A 23,089-nucleotide genomic window follows, 5' to 3' on the forward strand; every position below is an offset into this window, starting at 1 on the left:
TCAAGCAGTAAATGCTCTCCGTACTTAATAGTGTGAAGAGGCACGTGGCAAGGGTCCCCCCTGTTAGCTGTGTGTGATTGCAGTTGAACTGCTATCGGAGGCCATTAGAACCCACCCCAATATTCACTCTGTATAAATTCATCAGAAACAACACAAGATGTCATTGTATGAGGACAATGTTTTACTGTCTATCACACAACAGTAATATCTATTACCTTAGTCCATCATGGTATTAACCAATTCAGTGAATTTTCTGGATATTAAATTAATCTTAGTAAGTCAGGGGCAATGGCACTGGGTCAAGTGAGCCAGGCTCTTCCCATTTTATCACTGTTGTTATGGGCAATGCAAGGTTTTGTTTATTTAGGTTTATTTGTTACTCCTGATCTTCAAAACATGTACAAAACCAGCTTTCAACCAGCTTAAATGCATCCATGATGACTTGGAAAGACCGGCCTCTGGACCACTCTCAGTGCTCTCTGATCAAGATGAATATCCTGCTACTCCAAATGATTCCAATCCTATTAAATAAAAACACTATCTAGAAAGTAGAGGGTTAGAATTTGGTTTAAGAAACCACAATTGAAATTAGCATAGTTGCATTTAATATTAGATCAGGGAAGGATGGCATTCCCCAAAATTACACTACAGCAACTTGGCTCTTTTTTGTACCTCGTAGATTTGATTTGAAATGATCCAGATTCTGTCTCGTTAGATACTGAAGCTTTCAGTCTGGGTAAACCATTCACACTAATTAGTCTCCTATTTCTCCTAAAGCGAAAGAAATACATTGAGGATGGTAATTTAATTGTTGTTTTTGTTTAATGTTGCTCCATTAAAGGCTTGAGATATGATTAAGAAATGTGAAAAAATAACTGATGAGTTATCACCAGTTTTTTAATGACCTACCAAGTATTTTTTGAGTGCCTTTTCTTAACAGTTTAACAAATACGAAAAAAGAGATTTTCTTCCAGGAATGACAGATAACAGGTTTTCTCTGAGGGAAAGATATTAACAAATGGCAATGCAGCCAATAGATGGTGACACATTTCACCCAAAGCAGATCAACCTCATGGTGGCGCCGAAGGAAAAGCCAGAGAGTCACCAAACTCATTTAGACATTATCTGAGAAACATGATTGTCTGTACAAAATGTCATGGCAATCTAGTAGTTGGGGAGACATTTCAGTCTGGACCAAAGTGCTTGACCCGCTGATCGACGTTGCCATGGTTAGAGCCACAGCACTAGCAGTCAGCTAGCATCGTGACTCAATGGTTACCGAGCCACAGAGCCTCAATAGGCAAGCTTCCACACAGGTATCACCTTTGTGACATTTGTTCAACAAGAGTATCACTAACATTGGTAATACTGTACGACATCTGGTGACTGGACATCATGACTTATTTAAAGAAATCAAATGACTGCACTGACATTCTTTTGTTTTAAGGAAAAGCAAATGCTCAAATCAGCATTTTTTTCTTCACTTAAATTAACAGTTTAGTTTGTTAAATGTCTCAGTAACAGTAAAAAAAACAGTTGAACAGGTTTAAGTGAATGCATCAACCCAGACAGGCAAACAGGCTTACTCCACCCACATTCATACACTCACAGACTTTGCTAAGGTCTGTGTTATTGTACCCGCAAGCCCTTGAGACAGACTCACCCTGTAAAATACACACATATTCTGATAGGATTGTGTAGTTGTAGCTTTCTGTTTGTTCATTTTAGTCATGTTCCTCTTGGATTGGCTGTGCTGCATAGAGGACCACCTATACTGAAATGCACTGCACTTCTCTCCTATCAGTTTATGACTGCACAACCTAAAACTGGATGGAAAATAAATATTGCACTTTCCGTTCACGTGGAAACTGAACTGTGGACAAGCAGTTAGACAATCAACTGCTAGGTGCCCATAACACTCAGAGGGGAATAATTCTTCTGAAATCTCTCAGGAAATAATGCTCATACATACATCTAATACTTTTATTAGACTTTAAATATGCTCATCTTGACCACTGAGAGGTGAGCGAGAAAGCGAGGAGTCTCTGCAGTGGAGGAAAACCGGACAGCGATAAATTGCAAGCTTGACCTTCGACCCCTGGATCACCCAGCACACACTCCACTCATGGTCGTCTGTTCAACTTCCCAAACCACCCAAACTGCTTCACCCTTCTACACGTGACTTCCCCTCCGTGGAGAGTCATTCATCACGACCGCTACTTCGGTGGAGTATGTGAAAGTTTGGGGTCATCATGAAATGAAAGGCCTCAAAAATTCCCCAGACCAATGCTGATCCTCCCTCCACTTCAAGGTTCAACTGGGCCCTCTTGTGGCTGAACATAAACATTACATGAGTCTCATTGGAATCAGTGGAAGAGGGGTTCAGAATGCTCCTGCTGGAATTGCTGCTAGAAATCTAAAAAAAACTGATTTGATTTGATCAGATTTTATAACACTGCAATCTTAGCTTCCCTTCACTGGCTCCATATCCACTTCTGATCAGACTTTAAGGCACCATTAAAGAAAATGAGAAATGGGCATGTCCTGTCTGATCTCTGTCAGACTTCTATTCTATCTCATGTTCTCTGCTGTCAGAATAAAAGGCTCCTGTCTCTGCCCAGAGTTAAAAAGAAGTCAGCAGGCTGCAAAACATTTTCCTTTTGTGGCCCCCTTTTTACTATAACCTTTAATTAATTGCTTTTTCTTTGATTACTATGGGCCCATATACTAGTTACCATCCTCCTTCTGGCAGATTGGTCGCATCAGCCGTGTACGGCTTTAGTTGTTTTATGTCATTTTGTAGTTGTTTGTTAAGTCTCTTATGGTCATTTTGCGTGTCTTTGAAGTTGTTTTGTATACCTTTGTGGTCATTTTTCATTTTTGTGGTCATTTGAATAAATTTCCAACAAGAAATGTTGACAGTCACTTCATACAGCGGTTGGAGCCTGGGGGCTCCCTGATGCTTGGCCCCCCGTGTTTGTGCACAGTGGGTCCAGTGATCAATTTCTGGTCTCAGTGTATCTACTCAGTCTTGGTAATTAACCTACATATCTGTCCTGCCAATTATAATACTGCTAAGATTCTGTCCAACATTACATTTCTCTGTCCCTCTGTTTGTTTGACAGCCATGAGCCTGATCACTCCCTCCTCTCGTCCCTCCATTCTTCCCTGTTTTACCCTCCTTTGTGCTCTCTCTTTGTTGTCTCTCTGTGCTGGACCATTGGCCAGTCTGAGATCTCTCTCCCCCTCTGGCCTCCCTCCAGAAGTCTTGGATCTGGATTTAGCCTCATTTATTTTCTCTTCTTCCGCTTTGTGAATGGTGTGAGCTTTGACTCTTGTGTGTCTGTGCAGTCTGTCCTCTGTCCTGGTCCTTGTGTGGCTCTGTTGCCAGTTCCAGATTCTTCACTGTAATTTTAGTATTATTAATTTGGTGTATTCTTTACACGTCATCTATTGCATGTCTGTACATCCTGGAAGGTCCTTCCTCTGTCTCTGTCTCTTCCTTAGGTTTCTTCCTGCTTCAGTGAACCTGTCAATAAGAACACAAAATAATCTGCTCATAGTGTTATTCCTCTCTGTGAGTGTAGATATTTAAGGTACCTGTGGCAGCAGGGAGTGGCAGTTTGAAGGCGGTGAAAGAGGATGACGATGAAGATGCTGCCTAAGCCCAGTCAGGCCGGTTATAAGGAATCTGGTTGAGGAATCAGGAAATGGCATTTTTTCATCAAGCATACATCATGTCTGCCTGCAGAGAAAACACACGTGCCATTGCCTTGTCTGTTGTCTACGTACTTTCAAGCTACATAACAGTACCAATGTCATCAAGTTCGCCCCACCCTGTTGCCACTGTATGGCTCAACTCACACACGCTGCCTATATGTACTGTCTGTACAAAGACAGCAAGACGTGATTCCTTCATTGCAAATTAGAACACTGGACAGTTATTAGCACTCACAAACATCTGTCAAGTTAAATTCTGGGACACAGTGAGTCTTTGATAATATTTGTTACATTGGTCATGCTCTGAGAGTCGTGAATTATTCCAGTTCTGTAAGTTTATTTTCAGAATGTAATTTAGTTTGATATAAAACTCAACATTGAAACTTTGTGTCTCTAACTTTTGATTCTGTGTACCATTGCAGGTTTCTGCATTGGACTTATCTGTTTCCCAATCGGCTTTGTCCCTCTATCCCCACAGGGCTTTATAGGGCTGGTTTAGCCGGTTAAGTGGGATTTCAGCAGAACAGGAATATCAAGGGAGAACTTGCCCAGGCCTCAGTGTTTGTGTTCCTCAAGGGGACGACCGCTCCGACCGGTTTTCTGGGGTGGAGAGATGAGAGAGGGGAGGGTGTGGGACGCTCTCCCTAACCTCATTCTCCTTTCTTTCTCTTCCTTATTGCACATTCTCTACTTCTCTCTTTGTATCACTCAGTCCATCTCTGAAGTCCGAGCAAGCTGAAACGGTGTCCAGCGGTGAACAGCTGAAGGGGTCCTCGGCTGGATGAGGCCAGACACCGTTGATTAAGCTCTGGGTCGTTGCCTCAGGGCCAGAACAGATTGCCTGGCAGGTGAGTACAGTAGGTCTGAGCAGCCTGGAGTTTTAGGGTCAGTTAACGCATTTTTGTATTTCTCAGAAAAGCATTTGAATTACAGCATGACGTTTAGATAAATAAACATGATGCTGCTTGTCAATAATACGATACATGGAAGTCTTTCATTAAGCAAAGATAGGGTGTAATACAACAACTTGTAAATCACTTTCACATATGCTCAGTGTTCGTATTGAGACAGCACAGACAAAGATGTATTTATAAGCTTGTGTGTGTGTGGGTGATTGGGTGTGTGTGTGTGAGTGTGTGTGTGTTTGTGTGTGTGTAGGTGAGTGGGTGGGTGGGTGGGTTGGTGGGTGGGTGTGTGTGTGTGCGTGCGTGTGTGTGTGTGTGTGTGTGTAGGGTGGAGCTCATACACAAGTGTAACAGACTGTGTGTTTTGTTATTGAAATGTCTGTAATTCCTCATTCATCATTATTTGCATAAAAGCCACATCTTCCTGTGGTTGTCACTGTTAAAATAAATGAGTGAGAAGAGAGTTTGCTCAGTGTCGCTCTCCAGTGTTGGCCATTCCAGTCACATTACGAGTCAGACGTGCTGACAATGAGAAGCCACAGGAGTGCTGAAAGTAAAGCAGCTCAACAATAGCTTCAATGGCATGTTTTAGACGTTGGCTGGTCATTAGTACAGAACAGCATCAGCTGGTATTGTGTGACAGCAGTGAATGAAGTCTGAACACTAAGACGTCCACTCTCCAGTCAAGTCTGGTTTTTATCAAACAGCAAACCTCCCAGCTGACGGGAAAGGCACTTTAAAGCTGCAGCAGTGAGCCATGCAGCCAGGTTGTTATCTACACAGCCTGTATCTCTCTCTCTCTCCCTCTGGCATCCAGGACCACAGATTTTCACAGACTGGGGGACTTCTGTGTCAGTTGATACAGTGGCGTCTGTAGAAACGGAGTTATGGATGAATATACTGGAAAGACAGTGTATCTACACAGAAATAATAGACACAGTGACAACGTTGTGTGTGCGTGTGAGAACAATGATCTGGAGACAGCAGAGCAGTAACATAGAGGCAGACAGGTTTTTTCTTGCACTGCTGAGGTGATCCGAACAGCCATTTGCCTGACATATCCTGACATGTCGAGAGAGCCTGATCCACACTGATCAAAATGCAAAATGGTACTCACGTATTTGTGCACATAAACAGCGATCACGTCTATGTGCGTGAGAGTGGATCAGACGGAGAGCACGTGACACACTGAGGATTTCAGTTTACAGGCAAAAAAGCTGCCAGTTTGCATTTCGACTTTCAATCAAGAAACAACCTTATTTTGTTAGTTTGTAATAACTGACACACAGTTTTAAACTGGCGCCATGTGATGCACATGTACAGTATGTGTACACATACACATGTGCAAACTATAAAAGCTGTTTCTTGGACTTAAAACACAAAGTGCAGACAGAAGTCTCCGATCTGGCAGGACCAGTCTAACTAGTTCCTATCATCCTTGATATAACAAACAAAATTTCCTCCCACATTTGTGTAACCGAGACGTCTTTTGACAGTGCAGTGGCAGCAAAGTGCTGTCCTCAGAACAGTCCTCAGGCTGTAACACCCAACCCCTAATAACTGACTGATTTATTATGGTTCCACTCCATGAGGTTTGTAGTTGAATTAGTAAAAGCATTGGATTCAGGGTGCAGTCAGACAAGGGTCGCGATGGGTCTGGTACATTCATAGGAAAATTCAGTGTAATAACATTTAGTCCAGTTTCATCCCATCCATCTAAAATATGGAGAAATATCTTCTCTCTTTTCAGGTATAGTCTGACTCAAGGTCAAAGGAGATCATCGGAGCAATGGAGTGCTTCAACACCTTACTCCTTAAACTGCGGGAGGTCCACGAACGTGAAGTGGAGGGTAAGTGGAAATCATCAGCGGCCACTGGCAACAGAAAACAGACAGAGACAAGCTGTAATGCTGCTTAAGTCCTCTTAACCAGGTGTGCTGTGTTTTTGACTTCCAGGGTGGCAGCTGAAAATCCAAGAGCTATCCAACAAGAAGGGCTGGTGAGTGGGTTCTTCACCTCCCTGAGCTTTCAAGATGACCATGTTTAGACAACGCTGACAAGATTTTCAAGTTTAGCAGCACATAGGTTCATCCAGTGTGGGAGCCGTGTGCAGGCCTGAAGTCTTTGTGGACTGGGTAGGCAGGTATGCTGGTCCTGCACCTGGGCCTGCGATCATCCATGTCATGTTGACTTTGTAAGGAAGCTGAAGCTGTAACAACCCATTCAGTTCAAATTCAGTTTCAAATGCTGTAGTTGCAAGTGGAATAATCTCATTAACATCATTCCACTAATCTGGCTCAATACCTGATTAATTAAATTATTCAACAACAATGTACAAATTATGGGCCAACCCAAATTTGCAAGGTTATTTTTGAAATGTAATGGGTTGCAGATCACTATTTACTTTGTTAAAAATGTAAAAACAAGTAATGTTGCTATTTTTTTTTTTGTATTGTAGTTATCTTTTCAAAGTAATGTGACTTATTACATTTCTTATTTTTTAATTACTTTTCTAAGAAATGTCTTAAACTGGGCAATAAAGCTGAAAAGTCCTAAAAAGATGAATTTAGGGAGGTACTTTATTTTATGTGACTAATTGACACCTCCTCCCCCGCTGCGATATCCTCCTCTAGCACTCGCAGCTCAGCAGACCCTTCACCGCCCCAACAAGAAACAGTATGAAATCAGCTCCTCAAAAAAAGCCAACGTCAGAGCCAATGACATGATGCAGGAAACGTGTCTCAAGCCAGCTGAGCAAAGGGACTATAATGGTCCTTTTCAGGGGAGAGCAGTCAAGAACAGTTTGCCTTCTCTCCCCACACGTGCACTGAGGCTCGCCACCACACACACACACACACACACACACGATGCAGCATACATAGCTTAGTCAATTCCACATATTTTCATGAGTAAAAGATCCTCAAGGGTGAGTTAGTGGCTATTCTCAGTACGACCTGCTTCAGACTCATTGAGTGCTGACACTGTCAGGCGTTTCCAGCACCATGGCCAGCACTCTCGAGACAACCTTTCCATGGGCGGTGATGAACAAACAACCGTTTCACACAGCGCAGGAGAAGGCTACGAGCTGGCTAGTAACTATCTTAACAGAATCTGATGTCTTGTCCCACACTCACTCAGGTGTTATGGGAGAGGGTCAGGAAGGTGAAGATAGATCTGTTTGCCTCATGAGAGAATGCACAACGTCCACTGTGGATGCCTTCACGAGTTTCCCATATGTCTTGGTTCCCGCACTGTCGGGAGCACGATCCTCCACCTCCCAGAAATACTGTAGGCCAACAGCTGTGGGGCTGGCCACTGAACCGGAGCACTTGTAAAGGTTTGGACTATCACCTGCAGTTGTGCACACTATCCAGGGTGTGAGAGCCCCTTCTGCTACAAGATGTAGATGACCCGCCAGGCACTGTGGATCTCAGTGTAAGATTCGGTTTGAATCTAATTCCTGGTTTCCCATTGGACGAGAGTCACTGGTAGTCAGGGGAATCCCTGCAACACATCCGGCCATGACATCATCAAGGATATAAGAATCTCTGCGCCCCACTCCACTGCAACGTCAAGTTGCTACAGCAGGTGGATCATTCCTAATCAAATGTTTGTACTTGAAGTGGCCTAGGTAACAGTCCTTTAAGTCGCTGGACAAATAAAGGACTGTTTGTGTTCACTGACACGTTTGGATCCTGAAATATATGAGCCTCTGCTGCCTGCGAGGACCAGCCTGCCAGTCAACTGCAGACGGAGCGACACAGCGGGCCCGTCACCATCTGGGCTCGAACAAACTCTGCTGGACTGAAACACATGTTCATCATGAGGCTTTTGTCTGGGAAGAGACTGGTAAATGGCAGTATGTTACTGTCAGCTTCATCATTGTGGAAGCTTTACTGTATTGTTGTGAGATTGAGAGTGCCAAGTCCTGTTGTTGCTGTTTGATCAATCATTGTACTCGCTGCTTGTTTCTATGAGTTTTCTGCTGCTGCAGTACAGCCAGCAAGCTGCACTTTATCACACCAGAACCAGAGTTTGCTTCCTGGGTTTCGGTGTAATAAAAAGACAGTTATTGTCTTTCCATCAGGATCATCTTCGCTTTGAGCGCCTTTCCCTCTCTCTCATTTTCTGACACACACAACACCCTCACCACAGTCTACATAGCCCTTGCATTTAAACAAGAGTACACACAGTGAATCCTAAGATCACCACTAGATAACAACTTAAAATGTCAGACCCATGTGCTATAAAGATCCCTGAGTTATATAAACAAAAATACAAAAGGACATATAACTTCATTACTTACACATTATGCTTCACTTGTGAGTTTGAGAGAGGCTACCGGCTTGGTAGGAGAACATGTTTCTGCTCCTCTTGGGCAAACTTATGTTTGATATATTTGTCCCTCTGTATGATACACAAAATCTGTCCCTTTTCCAAAAAGTGCCACATTGACCAACATTGCTGTTCACTGAGAGCGAGTTAGCCTCCTCCCATTGGTTGAGATGCTTGTACAATCCTTTAGCCTTTTTAGTAGGTACTCCATCCGTTTCTTATTCATCATCCTTCCTCCTCTAGAAAGATAAAAATGTTGGCAGTTGTCTGTGATTATTTGTGCATGCCTGTTGTGCGGCCAGTGCTCGGATTTAAGCCTTCACTGTTCGCCTGATCAATGTAAAATGGTATTTTAGACACCGGCATTTTAAGCGAACAACCACTTTCTGAGACAGTATCCAAGGTTTGGGTATTGGCCCCTATACTGTAGAATCTGGCCTAACAGTCTGTAACCTGCATTCTTCAGCTACTCTGCCTGTTCTGAAGGAATAAATACTCACATAAGAGGACACAGTATTTTGTAATTGCTGATCATACAGAGACTGACATACAGAGACATGCTATCTGACTGGCATTAAGTTTTCCCAGTAGACTAAATCTTGTTTTGTTTGTGTGTGTGTGTGTGTGTGTGTGTGCGTGTGTGTGTGTGTGCGTGCGTGCATGTAAACAGTGATACAAAGCGAATGGAGGAATTGTTCACCAAAAACCAGCAGATGAAAGAACAGCAGAGATTACTCACTGAGAATATCAAGACACTGGAGAACAGGTAGGCCTACTGATGTTCCATTCCACCTGTACTGCACTTGTATTTGAAGAGTCAAGGCCTAAACATGAAAATGTTGTTTGGTCTCACTAAATAATCCCGTCCCGAGGCAAAGACAGGTAATGGTAAATGCAAATAATAGTTTAACAAAGGTACAAGTAGAGAAGAGTCATCAGTTCATCAGAACCAACTCAGATATGTAACCAAATTTTTAGCCAACATTTGCCACCATGAGCTAGTGATCATACCAGACCAAGTAGTAGCAAATCTCTGATTGTATTGAAATAAATGCAAATAAACAATAAGCAATATTGGATAATGGCAAAATTAATCCTCTAACTTAAACCACTGTAAGATACTGGTCATGCTGGACTGAGTACGGCTGTGGCTGTAAAACCCCTGGGTGTACTGACTTGAGCAATGGTGCAATTTATTGTTTATGAATTCAACTTTTTGTTGTAAATGCAAGAAGACGAATGACAGAATGCTGTTTCTTCTTCTTTACATTGATATCAGGTCACAGTCTATACATCCAGCTTTCAACCATATGTTGTTTGCTCTTTGTTTTGTGTTGGAATATGTGTAGGAACTGAACTATCCAGACTTTGCTCACTTCTCATCATAGTATTAAAAAAGACACTGTGGCAGCAGTACCATAGACTGCACCACCTTTCATCAACATTGTTGCATTTTTCAAAACTGATGTCATTAGAATAATATGTTATGATAACAAATATTCTACAAATGGAGCCTTTAATTGCATCATCCGAGGTAATCATCCATCATCCAGAGAGGTTTAGCCAGTATTTGCCAAAATTAATACATTCAGACCAGAGTGGCTTTATTTTGAAATGTTCATCAGCTAACAATCTATGCGGCTCTTAAATACTATCCACCTGACAAAATCTAACACTGAGCCTTGGATAGCTGTAGCTGTAGATGCTGAAAAGGCCTTTGACAGGTTGGAATAATCAGATTTAGTCTTGGCCAGTTTGGGTCTGGTGAGTTGTTTATTAATTGGGTAAAAACCCTTTATTATAAACAACAGGCCAAAACACATCCTTACAGGATTTCCCTTGAGTAGAAGTAAAAGTGAAATCATTCCACCACTGGGTTTTGATTATTGAGGTCATTTTTTAAATTCAAAAGTCAAGCTCATTGAAGTGTCGTCCAAATGGTCTAAAATATCTTGGAGTAACTGTGGATAATGACCTTAAAATTTTGTATGAACTCAAATACGTTGCAGTGCTCAGTAGAAGTGATCTATGCAGGTGGATGGTTTACTCTAATTGGCTGACTTCACTATGTAAAATTCTATAATTAAAGAACAGAAACTAAGGGAAAGTATAGACAGGGGGATACATTTTAAAGGGTCTTGGGGAAAGCACATTAAAGTTTAAGTGGACTGGTTCTGGTTCTGATTCTGTTCATGACTGTGTGGATCTTTGAGTCTGAAATATTAGAGTTGCTGGTGAGGAAGAAGTCAGTGTGTGAATATGAGTAGCGAGCCAGTGAGATGAAGAATCACTCTTTAACTGTTTCCTTGATTCTGTGGTCTGGAAGGTATGTTTATTGTTTGAGATATTCGTGCCGTCCACTGAGGGGTCGATGACTGTGTTAAACTCACCTCAGACTATGACTGAGCAGATGGAAATGTTTGAGACAGAGGGGGAAAAGCCAGACATTAATCGGAGTGCGTGTGCACAGCACCTGCAGACATAGAAACAAAAAACAAAAAGACAGCCAGTGAAGTACATTATAAAATCAGAATAAAATGCAAATGAGAGAGGCTTAGAGGTTTATGTCCTTGTCACAGTGCAGATGTCCATCTCTGTATAATTTGCCCACTGAATTTTTTTTCTTCCCTCATGTATTCGGATTGGGACTAGCTGTTTGTGTCTCTTCCTCTGGTTTCTCATTGTTGAACCCGTTCTCTGTGTTTGTCGTGTTCGTGGTCGTGACTGTGCAGTACTTCAAGGAGTGTGATTCTGTTCTGTGGAGATGAGTATGTTGTTTACCTGTGTAGAGTGTGGTGGGTTTGGAGATGACCTGGAGAGCTGACCCAGATGTCTTTGCCCGTTTTCATGTCGTCTGTAGTGTCCTTGTCCATGATGCAGATTCTGTTGAGGCAATCGTCGATGTGTTCTTCTCAATGGTTCGGGTCACTTATGGTGTATTCTGGTTTGTGACTGGAAAACGGAAACAGTAGATGATGAAGAAAAAAGGTTTTATGTCAAAGGAGAGATGTTTGTTTGAATCAACAGGCCATCATCTCTCGTCATGTGACAGCTGTTGTCACGCTGGCATCTGTCCACAGGAATAAATTCAACTTTAACTTCACAGGGTGGTGCATTCAGTAACATAAAGTGTTGTAAAATGTGTCTCGTCCAGTGTGTTTCTCATGTAGTGTGGTCTCCTGCTGCCTGTCTAGGCTGAGGGCTGGACTGTGTGACAGATGTACAGTAACTCAGGAGGTGGCCAAGAGAAGACAACAGGAGTTTGAAGCCTCACAGATACAGAGCCTGCACCACATCTCTCTACTGGGTATTCTGTTTATGTCTGTCTTCATTATCAGTGATTCAACCATCCATCTATTCTTCCTCCATAGCTTATGTCTCTTATGTCACACTGCTCATCAGCTTTGCATTCCTACTAAAACATTTACATTTTTAAATCATTTCCTATCTCTTTGCCTTCTGCCATTTGGTGGTTGCTCCTCTCAACTTTCTTCCAACCTCCTATCAGTTTTCCTTTCCACTAAATATGCATTTCAAATATAACTTTGTTGTTAAGTGCTCTAATCGTGACTTGTGGTCTCTGTTGTAGCTGGAGAAATTAACAACATGAAAAAGGAGAACAAGAAACTTAAAGATGAGATCAGTAGTTTAAGAGCAGCGCTGGAGTGAGTATATGGTGTTTCATTCTGAAGTTTTAGCATGAGTCAGCTCAACTCAAAGTATTTCTCAGAGTAGCGGTCAATACAGCAAATGTGTCATTACTATTTCATTTTTGTTTGTGTGGAAAATAGTTCGATTTTCCTATAATAATTGTGCATATTGAAATACACATAGCCGATATGTCAACATTTTGCTTGTATGACCAATACCAGAATAATTACCATTCAAAACAAATCTCACTGTCTAATCCCAGGAGTTGACTGTGGTCCAGCTGAAAGCAACTTCTCACACAGTGACTGTGCAATATTGTGTGTGTGTGTGTGTGTGTGTGTGTGTGTAGCCGAGGTCACGGTGACCACTCCTCCAACAGCCACACCACCACAGAGGTCAAACCAAACAGCTCCGTGGAACTGTCGCCCTCCTCTGGACCTTTGGCCCTCATCACTATGGCAGGCAGCAGGGCCAGCAGCCAGCCAGCAGATGGTGATGGTGCGGTGATAACTGAGGCACGCCAAAGACCCGCAGGTGAGGATGAAGAACAGCTGGGAGGACGGAGGATTTTCATGCTCTCCTCTCTTTCTTACATGAGTTCATGTTTTTTTTTTTTGTTTCTGATCAAGCAGAAACTGAACACAGACAATGGAGAGGGGTGAACAGAAGCCACACTGTAAGTTTGAATAAACATTTAAATGCATTATCTAACGTTCTTGCTGGTGCATGTCAAAGAAATACTTCTAGGAATCTGGGAAATACTCTCATTACATTTGCAGACCTACACCACTCTCACATCCAGTCGGTGATTTGTTAATTTTTTTAATGTAATGGTAAGTAGTTTAAAGAATGTTGCTGCCTTCAAATGGAACTCGTGAGTTTGTGGATGCAGTCATGTACAGGATATGCTTAGAGCTGAAGTGGTGGAGTTGTGAGAACACCACTGCTGGGCACTGGCCCCATGGACGTTACTGCTCTTTAATCCATCTCCTGGCAGCAGCTTTATGTTTAGTGTACACAGACTAGAGTTGCATTAGTATTCTTCCTGTCCTCCGTCTAACGAATTTTTTTCTTACTTTCATTTCATTTGCTGGCTGTCCTTCTCCACTCTCACAGAGCCCATGCAAGCCTCTTTCGACTCTCGCGTCATTATCATCCTGGAAGACAGAACATTGTGTATCAAGTGTTGGAGAGAGGAGGTGAGACCGAGGGAGATAAGGCAAAATGGGCTGTTGTGCCACTATATAGGAGGATAAGTAAAGATCTGATGGAAGAAATCAGCAATTGGATTTGCCACAATTCAAACAAAGACAAAAGGTGTTTTTAGAGCCAAAAGATGAATGATCAAAGGTCAGCACTAAGCTGGGAAAGTTCAAGTAGACTGAAGTCCATTTTCTGTTGTTTCTTCACTTGTTACTGAAAAATGATCATATTACTGTAATGCATTACCAAGTAATATGTTACTGCCCATCACTGTGGCCTAATGACCTGCTCAGACAACTTAACCTTTCGTGTCTGACTGGCCTCTGTGTCTCATAACTTAGAGGTCAGAGTGTTGAAGGACTGGACCAGCAATCATCGATCCCTCCTCAAGCCCTTCTTCTTAACAACACTTCTTCATCAACGGGTGGAGAAATGAACCCCAGCAGACATGTGCTCCACGTTCCTGTCCCCTGCCGTCCTCAACCAATCAAGAGCAGCGCTGTTACTCTTCCATGGCCCCTATCGGAATCCCCTGACTGGGTTTCTGCGGCTGCCCCAGGGAGCAGCCTCGTGGTACAACCTTCTCCCAAACCCAACCTGCCACACTTTCCCAACCTGAACCCAACTGGCCAACATGGCCTCTCTCGAAGGCAGGGTTTTGGGTCTCTCTGGCACAAGCAGAGCATCTCTAAGCCCAGTACCATCGAGCCAACTGTGTTGTTCAGGTTGAGGAATCTGTCAGAGAACGTGGAGAGTCAAATGAAGCCTCAGGAGAAAAAGGAAATCCTGCCATCCAAGGCTGAGAGGGTCTCTGGAGAGGGGCTTAGAGAGGCGTGCGAGGGGCCTCTGGATCTATCAGATCGAGGAAAGTCCAAATCCAGCCAACTGGCAACAGATTATTCACCCTTGGCCTTACAAGGTCTAGAGAGAGAACAGAACAGCCCTGACAAGGATGTGAAGACAATTCCAGTATCGTCGCCTCATCATGTCATCCCTCCCTCACCCTCCTCTACAGCACCAGTCAAACAACATGAGGAAGAGCCTACCAGTTACCATAAGCCCGAGGTAATTTCAGGTCTCTTAGCAATGAAATGAAAAGGCAAAGACATGGCGATGTTAAAGAGGGGACAAACATGGACATTCATGGTGTGATTGTCTTGTCACAGCAGGTAATCAAAGAGCAGGAGCAGACAGATGAAGTGAATGGGAAGATGGACCAAAGCAACGGGAAGAAGGTGCCTGTCCTCACTATATCTTTACGTCCAGGTAAAGATCTTCAGTCCACATGTGTCTGTGTTGGTATATATTTACTGTGAACAGGTGAACAATAAACTTATATCATGTTTCTGTAACAGTAGTAGTGCTGGAGACTTTGAATACTGCTCTGCAGAAGCAAGAAGCTTTATCATCAAATGGCAAGGTAAGGTCATTCAACTCAACAAGCATACACACACACACACACACACACACATATATATATATATAATATTAGCTGTTTCTAGTTTATTGTTATTTGAGGTTATAGTTTCTTTCTGTTGTGAGCCCTTGTGCATATTTTGCATCATCACAGTCATCATCACCAGCAGCTGAGACTGGAAGCAGCATGGACGAGGAGGACGAAGAGGAGAGTGTGTCAGGACAAGAAAGCAACCGCGGCTATAAGAGGAAAAGGGCATCTGTGGACACAGAAACCGACAGAGACTCGGACACAGACAGTATGCATCAGTTCGTATATGTAGTCCTTGTGTGTCTTTCTTCCTTCCTTTCTTTCCCTGTGGGTTGTGGTGTTCAAATGAAATCACATTTCTTAAGCTCTGTGGGTTGAGATTCTTTTCCCCACACATTTATTTAACTTCTGATTCTGTGGACACACATATGATATTTAAGGGGCACTTCAACATTATGGGAAATACGTTTAGAATAGGGGAACTGGGGAGATAAATACCTCTCTCATAGCCAGCAGTCAGACTGCAGTTGGATTACTAAACTTTGCATAAAAACAAGAAAAGGGGAACGGCTAGGTATCAATAATAATACTAATACACTTTACAGATGTAGCATTCTTCTAAAAAAAAGTCTCAAAGTGCTTTACAAATGATAAAATAAAACCAGACAAGGTCGATGAAATGAGTAAAAGGCAAAGGACATAGGGAGTAAAGACAATGAAACGAAATGAATAAGATCAAATAAATAAATGTTTCAAAACATTTCCAAAAGCTTTTACAAAAAGAAAGGTTTGAAGAAGAGACACCCTAACCCTAGAGTGTCTGAGTTCAGAAGGCAGAGACGTCCATAGTGTGGGGGCTCTAAAAGCAAAATCCTGATCACCCTTAGTTACAAACCGTGACCTGGGAGTAACCAGCAGGGCTCCATCCACTGATCTCTATAGTGAACAGGGCACATACCAGATCAAGTAAATTATTGTATGTAGAAGAAAGGACATTTAAGGCCTTAAAATTAAGCAATACAATTTTAATGTCAAACCAGAGCTTAGTATAAACTCTAATAATAAATAAATAAATAATACTCTGTGTAGTATTATCTGAGAAACCACATAGATCACCAAAGAGCTGATGGAATTTTGGGGACTGAAGAGAATGACTTCAGAGTTATCATTGTTACATTTAAGGACTTTTAGGACATCCTGGATTGAATATCAGAGGCAGGTTGTGAGATTAGCTAGGCTGCCTGGATCTGTGGGTTTGAACAGCATGTATAACTGAGGGTGTCAGCATAAAAAAGTAAACAAAATCTTAAGAACTACTGTTGGAGCGGTATGAGCGTAATAAGCTAAGAGCTGAGCCATTAATGCCTTCCCAGGTCTCCAAATGACAACTGTCTCATAAGCACCACTTAAATTTCTGTCTGTCTGGAATTACCAGTGGGTCATTAGTAATCTTATTAAGTGCTATCTCAGTACTATCAAGAGCTCTAAAACCAGAGCAGAAACTAAAACACTATTATTATAATTTTTTTTTTTAAAGTGGGAAGAAATTAGATTCTCCAGCAAGTGAAAGAAGAAGAAGAAGAATGCAGTTTTGAGATTGGTCTGCAGTTACTGAAAGAAAGGGGGTCCAAATTATCAATTTCTTTTAAGTTGTGGGTGAACAACAACATGCTTGGCATGCTACAGGGCTAACCGCAGTAGAGATGATATCTAAGATGCAGGAAAATCCTATGGGAGACTGTACTCTGACACTGAAACTGTATTGGGTTGAAACTGGATAAAAGCAGCAGAACTGACATGGGGATTGGAACAAATGAAAAATGGATTTGGGTCCTGATATTCACCATCGTCTTTATAGGAAGAGTGACAATTTTTTTTGGACAGCTCAACATCAAGTTCAAGAGAAGAAGTGGGGCAACCCCTGATGACAGAAATCAATTACTTTTAAGAGAACTTTGGGGTTGTGGTTATTTTCTAGATATCAGGTCAGAACAGTAATACAATCTTGCATCTTTAATTGCTTTCTGATATATTAATATTTGGCTTTAAAGGGTGTTATATGCTATTTACAGTGATGAAGAAGACTTGAGTGTGATTGTTCTTCCAGTGGAGGGTATTTTATCGAGTTCCCTAATTTTAAGTGGTGCAGTTTGGCTGAGGATGGATAAGCCCAGATCTTTGAATGAATTTAACAGGGCATCTGGACTGAGAGGAGGTATAGCAGAATTAAAGGACAACAAATTAAAAGCACCGCAAAATTTAGCTGCATTGAGAATGTGAGAGTGTGTTGTACAACATCAGCCATGTGGTTGGTAACCAGCATTTAGACACTGAAGAGAAACCAGACCTTTAGCATGTGTGGCCCCTTTAACAGATAGAGTGAGTTCCTACTTCCTGCTCTCCTGCCTGCTCCTTGCTTTGCTTGCCTTCTTTTGCTGATATCCTTTTTTTATGTGCTAAAAGTTTTAGAAAATGAGTCCTAGGTACTTATACATGACAGAAAATTAAACTAATTACACAAACCTCCAAATAGCACAAGCCTTTTTGCTGTGTGGCGGCTGCGGCTCAGGAGGTAGAGCAGGCGTCCACATCAGAGGGTCAGTCGTTCGATCCCTGGCCTCGGCAGTCTACAAGAACCCCTGAACTGCAAATTGCTCCCGATGCTGTACATCAGTGTGTGAGTGTGTGTGAATGGTTAAGAGCTCATATTGAGCAGGTGGCCTGGCCACATAGTATGAATATGTGTGTGTGAATGGATGAATGTAGACTTGTGTTGTAAAACCATTTTGAGTGGTTGTCACACTAGAAAAACAGGATATATATATAGTGTCCATTTACCATTTGTCTGTGACTGGAAACCTGGGGTGGGAGAATAAGGCAAAGTCTGTGAGCTAAACAGACTGTAAGTGACTGACTGAGAGAGCTGCACAGCTTTAAAAGAAGATTGACTTCTGGTGTGTCAACAGTGACGGAGGTTTTGATATATACAGAGAAGCCATGACTGTCTATGCGAGCAATATGTTTGCCTCCACCCGTCCGTAGTTCTCTACATCAGACTGAGAACTTGCATCATTCTTCAAAATAAAATAACTTTAATTAGAGCCAGCACTGCTGCTGCTGATGTGCACAGATGAGCTCAGCAAACACACTGAAAAAAGATGTAACCATGGGAAAATTCATCTGCATTACACCTGAATGTGGCATTTAGTGTCTATTTAGCATGTCAAACTATTCTTTAAATAGCTTATACTTAAAGTGCCAAAATCTGGCATGTAATCCCATTGACTGCTGAATGGTACAATTGCTTGATATGAGCTCTTTTTGATGTAATCTGAAGTCTGGCTAGGTCATCTAAATGGACCAGGTCTTGGAAATGACTTCCACACAACTGATGTGGTCTCAATCATGGTCTTTCTAATTCCTTCTGTCCAATCTTTTTTTATACAACTATAAAAGCTGCTATCATAAAAAATCTCACTAAAACTGGAATGATTTCCTTTTTTCTCGTTTCAGACGTCCAGCAGGACAGGAAGATCAAGATCACAGTGAGATCTGAGGAGAAGAGCCCAAGCTAAAGAGCATGACATCACAATGACCTGGGGATCACACTTAAACCTCCATTAACTGACTGTTTTGGCCACTTGGGGGCAGCACAACAGACTGTAAACACAACACTGACACATCAACACCTTATTAAGTTGATGCAGCCAACAAATTAGCAAACAGTGGAGTATTTACACATCCAGTGAACACAGAGCAACCTTAGCATTAAGTTGATGCTGTGTCTCTGGCTCCCAGTATTCATATACTTTTATTTTTTAGGAAACTAATTGAAAAGCCATCCACCAACCTGTAAATTATTATTATTAAACAACCCTGATTCAGTTTGACTATGTACATAGGTAAAAACACTGAATCAGAGCTGACATGGATTCACTGTTTCTGGACACTTGATCTTTTCCCACTAATTTTTATTTTTAAGAGATGTCTAGTCATTTTCCAGCCATATTGTAACAACAAAAAAAGGTGTGTTTCACAAGACAATGGGACATTTTCCTGCCATGTTTGTGGCCAGTCCTGAGTATTTTAAGTCAAAACATGATATTTTTCCCAACTTTAACGATAGTGAATAAATGCATCTTTACCTGATTTAGCTTCGATTGTAGGTACATTCACAAGATACATTTTGATGATCTGAAGGATCTGATTGGGCTATAAAGTCAGTGAGCTATACTGTACCAGCAGCCAGTGGAGTGCTTTCAGTACAGGTGTAATATCTGGTATTTCCCTAGTCCCAGTTAGCACTCTGGCTGGAGCATTCTGGATGAGCTGGAGCCTTATCTTTTTGGGGAGACCTATAAAAAGGGCATTACAGTAACCTAATCTGCTGGAGATGAACCATTTTTTCAGAGCCTCGGACATGAAGATCCTAAATTTGGAAATATCTTGAAATGGTAGAAAGCCGTCGTCACAATAGCAGTGAAGTGATGCTGAAAGTTAAGTGGAACCAACACTCATTTCTGACACATTCACTGTGTTTTAGAGAAAAGGAAGATGAAAATGTACATAATCTCCTGTTGTTGTAAAAGAGAGGCATCCAGCAGTTGATGTCATCGACATGTATGGGTTAAATAGCAGTGGACCAAGAACTGACCCTTGTGGAACCCCACAGAAAATTACAACTTCTTCAAATGAGGAGTTGCCAAGAGATACAGAGAAAGTCCTTCATTTTTAATATGTGGAGGACTACTGAAGAACAGGTCCAGATAAACAGTACAGTTTTCAGAAAGTTTGTTTGCATTGCGGATTCAGCGGTGTATAGATAATGGATGGATGGATGGGTGTTTGCATTGCTATTGATTTTAAGACCATTGAGTACTTGGACAAAAGCCATTTCAGTGCTATGATTCTTTCTAGCGCCCAACTGGTACATGTCATACAGGTTATGGAGGGTTAGGTAACTGCGCAGTTGTTTGTAGACAACCTTCTAAAAACAGGAAGATTAGAGATTGGTCTATAATTGCTAGTTGTGGATACATCTAGATTGTTCTTTTTCAGAACAACAGGAGGCTTGGGAAAAACACTGGACTGTAGAGAGACATTAATGGTCTGCAGAAGATCATCTGATAGGCAAAATATGTCAATCAAACTTTGGTATGCGTGTAAGACCTGCCCCCACAGACAGATAAGCCAATCAGGCTCATCTTTCCGTACGCTGATATCTTAAGGGACTTTTACTGTGCCTGTTACTTTTCAGGGTCACCATATGTCTACATTACCAACCACAGCATGAAGATTTTAGAAAAGTTTTTATGATTAACCTTAAACCAAGACTAACTGCTTTTGGCCACTTGAATCTACAACAATGATGTATTATCACCTTATAAAGTTGATGTGGCAAGCATTTTAGCAAATAGTTGCCTCTCTATTCAGCAAACACAGAGCAACCTTGGCATTCTTTTGGACTTGTATTTGTGTCCACCTGACGAACATCAGTCCAATATTCAGTCTAATTTTAGCTTTGCTTTGGTCCTCACCAACTCTGGAGAACAGTGGCTAACTTTGTCTCTCTGCTGTTTGGTGCTCGGCAGGTAGATATAACCTTCGTTTACCTGAGCTTTTTACTGAAATCAGCTGCCTACTGAAAGTTCATCACAACAGTTAAGTTGTGCTCAAAGGTGTTGAGCTCAGGGGAACAGATAATACTCGTTATTAAAACACAGACCTGATTTCACATGACACATAGTCATCCGGTCCGTCTGTTAATACAAAAGTCTGAGTACGGCATCTTGGATATAAATACATTGATTAGAGCCACTTAACATTTTTAAACATCAGGGTTTTCCCTGCCTTTCGTCCAATGCTTTTAGCCAAAATATATCATATCTGTAAACAAATTCAAATGTGGTTGAGACAATGATGAGTATTTACAGTTTTACTGTATTTGCTCCCTTTATTTGCCACTAAAAAGCAGAACAAAGTGCTCTGCATTGGTTACCTTAAAGCAATTTCTTGTTAATTTAGATTAAAAAAAATTATTATTGAAAAAGTATTATTGTTGGAGTTTTGCAGAGGTAGATACCACACATTGCAGTGGTCAGTGGAGATTCAAAGATGGCCCTGTTTGCTTGCTGTAATCTACTAACATCTCAAAATAAATGTAGCAATTTATTGATGTTGAAATGCTTCACATAGAGCCTTTAAAATGCATTAATTAAGATAAGAGGGGCTGTGACTGCAGTCTGCAGCCACTCTGAATATCCGTAAGTGAAGACAAAGATTTCAGTACCTGACTTTTCTTGTAGAAACTTAATATATTGTCAGATTGAAATGATAGTGAGTCCTCTATTCAGTCTACTCCTGGCTGTTGATGGGTCAAAATTGATCATCACAGCTATTGCCATAGCAGTACAACCATCTCTGTCACAACCTGCACCGTCATCGCCGTTCCCCTTTTCTGAAGCACTGAAAAAAGTCCAGGCCTGTGACTAACTTTAAACAGTTTGATCTTACGTGTCTGATTAAGATTCACTGTATTGTTAAAACAAACTATCCCATCAAATTCAGAATTTATACAGAATTATCCTTTTTCCCTTGTCTTACAGCCCAACAAAGTAAACCAGCTGTGATTTAGTGTCACCTACTAATGCCAAACTTCAGTCTTCCTCTCCAATGCTCGTCACACACTATCCTATTTTCATGTCGCATACAGTATTTACTGTATAGTTATTTCACTTTCCTGGCATTGCTGTCACTGCTATTTTTGCCACAGAGCCCCCCTTCCTCTCTCAGCCTTTCTTAAGTCACCAACAAACACCCAAAGAAAAGAAAAAAACAAGTTCCTCTTCCTCTTTTTCATTTTCAGAATACGCATATTTTGCAAGAATTAACTTTCCGCTCACAGCTGTGGTAGGATGGGTGGGTGGAGGCAATAAAAGCACAGTGACGGAGTCAGTTAAATAATCTAGACCTTTGTGACAACACTATCAAACTAATGTGTCCATTTTGTGTAAATATGTAAAATACCTTTTTAATGACATGCCTTAATCAATAGGGAGAGTCAGCCAGTATTTACTCTGTACTAAATATAAGATAGTTGTTTCCTCTTCTTTTTTCAAAGCATGCACTTTTATTTTGTGTGTGAAAACCTGTGCAGTCCGAATGCTGTTATATTGATTTCTACTGTTTCCATTATGTCGCTCTGATGCCATTAGAATCCATTAAGCACAGTATTGGTCAATAGTCAGTGACAAGCCTTTCCCTGCCGTTCACATCTCTGTGTTAATTAAATGTGGTTGACTATGCCATTGGAAGTGTATTATTGTGCACTGACTTTTACAGTGTGCTAATCTACCAAACTTTACAGATTTTTTTTTTTTGTCACAGTGATATAACATACACTATTAGAAACTGTATGAATGCACTACTTCTGATGCTGAAATAAGTATCCGTTCTTGAATGTTGCTTCTCTATCTCTGACGGTATATGATTCAGCTCTTATGTATTCCTGGGAAATACAAGTAACTTCATGTTCAAGACATGACATGAAACCATCAAACGTTCGTTATGTAATAGTGTGGTGTGACACCACTCCATGGTCAGTATGCTGTTATAACATATTCACAGGTTCAATTTAAAGTCAGAAAGATTTTTAGGGACCGTTACAATCATCTGACTACAGTCTAAATAACAAAATGTTTGCAATGCAGCAGAGCATTTCATCAGCTCTGCCTAAGATATCTTTAGATTTGTTCTGGTTGCTCGGATGAAATTTGATTGTATGGTCAGATCTCCACCTCTGGTGAGTGACGGGTGGAGATTTAAACTT

The 23,089-nt window shown here is 41.4% G+C and overlaps 1 protein-coding gene across 3 annotated transcripts; it reads left to right on the forward strand.

The window, feature by feature from the left end:
• The first annotated feature begins 4,398 nt into the window (after positions 1 to 4,398).
• rbbp8l (retinoblastoma binding protein 8-like) lies at positions 4,399 to 22,720 on the forward strand. 3 transcript variants are annotated; one of them, XM_041946298.1, is made up of 14 exons: positions 4,399 to 4,568; positions 6,376 to 6,475; positions 6,582 to 6,624; positions 9,631 to 9,726; positions 12,155 to 12,267; positions 12,550 to 12,625; positions 12,961 to 13,145; positions 13,244 to 13,287; positions 13,728 to 13,810; positions 14,156 to 14,879; positions 14,981 to 15,080; positions 15,170 to 15,234; positions 15,385 to 15,529; positions 18,775 to 22,720. In XM_041946298.1, exons 2-14 carry the CDS (start codon positions 6,415 to 6,417, stop codon positions 18,834 to 18,836), a joined length of 1,797 nt encoding a protein of 598 aa, XP_041802232.1. In that variant the 5' UTR covers positions 4,399 to 4,568; positions 6,376 to 6,414; the 3' UTR covers positions 18,837 to 22,720. The 3 variants fall into 3 exon arrangements, with proteins under 3 accessions (XP_041802232.1, XP_041802234.1, XP_041802233.1); XM_041946300.1 differs by having other exon boundaries at positions 15,173 to 15,234; XM_041946299.1 differs by having other exon boundaries at positions 14,984 to 15,080.
• The last annotated feature ends 369 nt before the right edge of the window (positions 22,721 to 23,089 follow it).

This window comes from Chelmon rostratus, chromosome 10 (genome assembly GCF_017976325.1).
Source record: "Chelmon rostratus isolate fCheRos1 chromosome 10, fCheRos1.pri, whole genome shotgun sequence".
Lineage (NCBI taxonomy): Eukaryota > Metazoa > Chordata > Actinopteri > Chaetodontiformes > Chaetodontidae > Chelmon > Chelmon rostratus.

What these genes read in the sequence shown, in the direction of transcription:
- rbbp8l (XM_041946298.1), top strand. Translation starts at nt 6,415, where the DNA reads ATGGAGTGCTTCAACACCTTACTCCTTAAACTGCGGGAGGTCCACGAA. An exon ending in CTATCCAACAAGAAGGGCTG is followed by an intron (nt 6,625 to 9,630) that starts GTGAGTGGGTTC and finishes GCATGTAAACAG; the next exon opens with TGATACAAAGCGAATGGAGG. An exon ending in GGGTGAACAGAAGCCACACT is followed by an intron (nt 13,288 to 13,727) that starts GTAAGTTTGAAT and finishes CCACTCTCACAG; the next exon opens with AGCCCATGCAAGCCTCTTTC.